Source organism: Elephantulus edwardii, unplaced genomic scaffold, assembly GCF_000299155.1.
Source record: "Elephantulus edwardii isolate Elephantulus edwardi_28Jun2011 unplaced genomic scaffold, EleEdw1.0 scaffold00030, whole genome shotgun sequence".
Lineage (NCBI taxonomy): Eukaryota > Metazoa > Chordata > Mammalia > Macroscelidea > Macroscelididae > Elephantulus > Elephantulus edwardii.
In genome coordinates this window covers 21,268,924-21,273,171 of record NW_006399780.1, presented here as the reverse complement: position 1 = coordinate 21,273,171, position 4,248 = coordinate 21,268,924, and the positions used below count along the sequence as shown (strand labels likewise).

At 33.4% G+C, this 4,248-nt stretch overlaps 1 protein-coding gene across 1 annotated transcript; it reads left to right on the top strand.

The window, feature by feature from the left end:
- The first annotated feature begins 718 nt into the window (after window positions 1-718).
- LOC102858309 (olfactory receptor 10C1-like) lies at window positions 719-2,945 on the top strand. The gene is made up of 2 exons (XM_006883995.1): window positions 719-724; window positions 1,983-2,945. The coding sequence occupies exons 1-2, from the start codon at window positions 719-721 to the stop codon at window positions 2,943-2,945; spliced, it is 969 nt and encodes a 322-aa protein (XP_006884057.1).
- The last annotated feature ends 1,303 nt before the right edge of the window (window positions 2,946-4,248 follow it).

The window sequence follows — 4,248 nt, the reverse complement described above, 5'->3', positions numbered from 1 at the left end:
TATAGTTAATTGCTCGGGAATTACTCGTGTTTCCTGCAGCTGTAGCTTCATCCCTGGACTTGGTACTGCCACATCTGGCAAGAAGAAAATAATTTCAGATGATGTGGGGAAGAATTTTAAGACCAGCATTTTCTCCTACTCCTTCTTCTCTAGATATCTCTAAAAACATAGAAATACGTCCCGTTGTGAATCATTTTTATCCTCTCTGATGTTGAGTATGAGTACACACTCCAGAAAGCTTGTGAGACAGCTCTGTTTGACTTTTTTCTGTTTCTTGCCCATCATTTCTACAGCCACTGGGAACTGTCTAAGTCCATTTTGTAGTGGACTGCATTCTCTTTTCTCGTTAAAAAAAAAATATGGACAGTATCATTAGCACAAAAACATTAACATCGACAATGGGAACCAAAATACTGAATCAAGATTGCTTGCTTCCTATGAAGCATAATTTACATTTAAGTTTTGATTTTTACTTATATAATACACTACTACTGAGAAAGCAATTATGAATGTCTTCTGCATATTATATCTTATCTCTAACAGAGATGGAACAATTTTTAAAATATTAAGAAATATAAAGTTAATGTGGATGTGTTTGTGTATATATGTGCTGTGGATATATCTAAAAATGAAATATTACTTTTTTTTTAATTCTTCAAGGGATTTACTCAATGAAATAACAGACCTATTTCGAGTAGTTTATTTTGTTCATGTCACAATGAAGGTGAGCATTTGTTATTTTATCTTTGTCACAGAAACATGTGAACAAGTTTTTGTTTCTGATAAGGAATGATTATAAAATGATATGATTTTTGTAGCAGTTTTGGCCTTTTGTAGCAGTTTTGGCCCTCAGATCTGCACTTTTCTGGTTAATCCCTTGGCTTGAAATTCAGTACCTTTTGGTAAAGTTTACTGTTTCTAACATTATTTTCGTGTAAAATATTAAGTTTTTAGAATAAGTGGCAAATAAGAACATTAAATATAAAAAAAAGTCATCTGCCTCTTTGCAGGCCATATAGGGTTATTATACACACAATTAGTCTTTAACAACACTCCAGACATAAATAGGCTTGTAAACACAGAAAAAAGTATAGAAACGGAGAGAAGTTTAAGAAGATTACTATTGCAAAGATCCATAAAGGCCATTTATTTTAAAGTACAGGATGGTTATTTACTAGAAATTTTCAATTTTAAAGATTGAAAATTTAAGTGATGAAATTTGCATCAATAAATTATCATTAGAAAATGTAGTCAAGAAATGAAACCCAAACATTTCAAGCATTTGTTAATGTTTTTGTACAAATTTCTCTAGAGAGAGAGACAATTAAGCCTTACATTGAATGTAATCCCTATGGTCTGTGGTAAGGTTAGAAATACTGCCTAGTTCATTCTGAAAAATATAGAAGCTCAATAACAAAAAGTAAGTTTATGTACGAATCTTGGTGAAGCCTCTATTCATAATATTATATCAATTTAAATTAACTAAAAAAGAAATTCTATTAACTTTGATATATTTGAATTTTGGCTTTCTAGTAACTAACTTACTGTGCTCAAATAAAAATATGTAGGTAAATATACATGTAATTAACAGGATACACATACTCTTTAAAATTATGATAATTAAAGGATATAGAATTTTTAATATTTCAATAATTGTATTTTGCTCATGTGCTTAAGTGGCATATTTTTTCTCTATAATTAGAATATTTTACTTACATAATATCATGTGCATGTAACTAGAATACTAGCAGATTTTATCTAAATATATTTTTTTAAAGCATAAGATATACAAATCAAAATGTGGCATCTATATTTTTTAACTGAAATTTACTTTGAATGATTTTTAAGAAGGAATCCAGAATCTTAATTTTTCAGATCAGATCAATGGTCCCAGGAAAATTTCTTTGATTGATGTTTACAGAAGATCTATTAGGGGGACAGAATTCCAGTGAGTATCTATTACCTCTTTTTTATCCCCACAGATGTCTATCTCTGAGCCTTTGATGGGTGAAAACCAGTCCCTTTGCACCAGATTCACATTTGTGGCTTTTTCTTCTCTAGCAGAGTTACAGCCATTACTCTTTGTTTTGTTTTTACTTATCTACTTGTTTACAGTGGGAGGGAACCTCATCATCATTTGCCTGATCTGGGTCACTCCTTCCCTGCACACTCCCATGTATTTCTTCCTGGTGAATCTCTCCTTTCTGGAAATGTGTTATATCAGCAGTGTGGTGCCTCAGATGCTAGTGCACTTGCTGGTAGAGACCAAGACCATTAGCTTAGCAGGCTGTGCAGCTCAAATGTATATATTCGCCATATTGGGACTGACAGAATGTTGTCTGCTAGCAGCCATGGCTTATGACCGCTTTGTAGCCATTTGTTACCCACTACATTATACACTCATGATGGGCCCTGGTGTGTGTTTGAAACTGGCTGCAGCATCTTGGACCACAGGAGTGATGGTGGAATCTGCCCAGATCACTTGGGTCTTTACTTTGCCCTTCTGTGGAACAGGACAGATTCAGCACTTTTTTTGTGACATCATGCCAGTAATGAAACTTGCTTGTGTTGATACCTCTCTCAATGAGATTGTGATGTTTGCTCTCTCCATGCTTTTTATCGTGATTCCCTGTCTTTTTATATTGTGTTCCTATATGCGAATTATCAAAACCATCATGAGAATCCCCTCAGCAGCAGGTAGACGGAAAGCATTTTCTACTTGTTCTTCTCATATCCTGGTTGTCTGTCTGTTCTATGGAACTTCCTTATTCACTTATATCCAACCCAAGAATTCCCACACTCCAGGAACAGACAAAGCAACTGCCCTCATGTACACAGTGGTCACTCCCGCTCTAAATCCTATCATCTATACCTTGAGAAACAAAGAAGTGAAAGAAGCCTTTCACAGGTTAACACAAAGGAATCCTCTTTTAAAAATTAGCTGAACCTGGACAACTAGGCTAGGCTAGCAGATGAACAAGATGAACAAACAGCTGACTACATAAACGCACATTTAGTCCTCACTTATATTTTTTAATTATCATGTAACATGAAGCTTTGCATTTTTTTTGAGCTTTGCATATTTAACAATTGTAAACATAGTGGAACAACAACAACAAACAAACATAGTGGAGTGTAGGGGGTGGACACTGTATAGCAATGAAGGAATTTTACTTTTCAAAGAGAAGAGCAAACTCGGGGGGAGGTGTGGTCAGGTCAGGGAGAAAAATGCAACAATGAATGAATGGAAATCCAAAATCTCTGTAAATGTTCATTAAAATTAATAAAATAAAATAAAAAGAAAACTGTAAAAAGTTACTACCTACCTCTTACATGATAAGAGACAGCCAGCGTTGAGGTATGAAGATAGATTAACATTGGCTATGATGCCACACAGTTAAGTGGGAACTTGGTAGAACCAATATCAGTGATTTGGCAGTTATATCAGGATGTAATTGAACATTTATACAATTATAAAGTCATAGCCAACTTTGTCATCTGATGTAATAATAACTTTTAATTTTCTCACAATGTTAATATCCACTCTATGACAGATCTTTAGAACTTGATCATGTCAGTAAGTCATGAGTAACATACAAATACTCATTGAAGTCCTTATAGTATATGAACCAAAAAACAAATATAGTCTATGTTTTCCATTATATTTTAGTAAGAAATTTTGCATTAGGATAAAAAATATTACACATTTATTAACTTTAACAATATTTAGGAAAATTCTTTTAATATCAGTTACTATTCACTGTTCATTCCCAAATAGAATTAAAGTGATTAAATTAGATTAAATACCATTTTGCTGAGTGAAAAAAACAAAATTGTTTCTGTGGAAAATATCTAAAGAATAATAAGATGAAGTAATTAATATTGTAATTAATATTTTTCTTATGCATGTCTCACCTCATATCTTTTATAATATCAAATATAGACCATTAAAATTAAGTTGCCAAATTATATAAATTCTCTAATGTGTGTTTTCTTTTACTATGTCTTAAACTGTCAGATACCAATACATACTAGTTGTTGTTGCTGTTGTTATACTGAGCCAACCCTAATTGTTTCTGACACACCTGTTTCATATTCATCTCATAGAGGGTCTTCTACTTTTGTGCTGTCCCTCCACCCTCCAAAGCATGAGGTCTCTCTCCAAGAAATGGCCAAAATGTATGCCCAAAATATGTCAGAGTTCTTGCCTCCAAAAAGCAGCCTGGTTTCGCCCTCTCCAGGATGAAC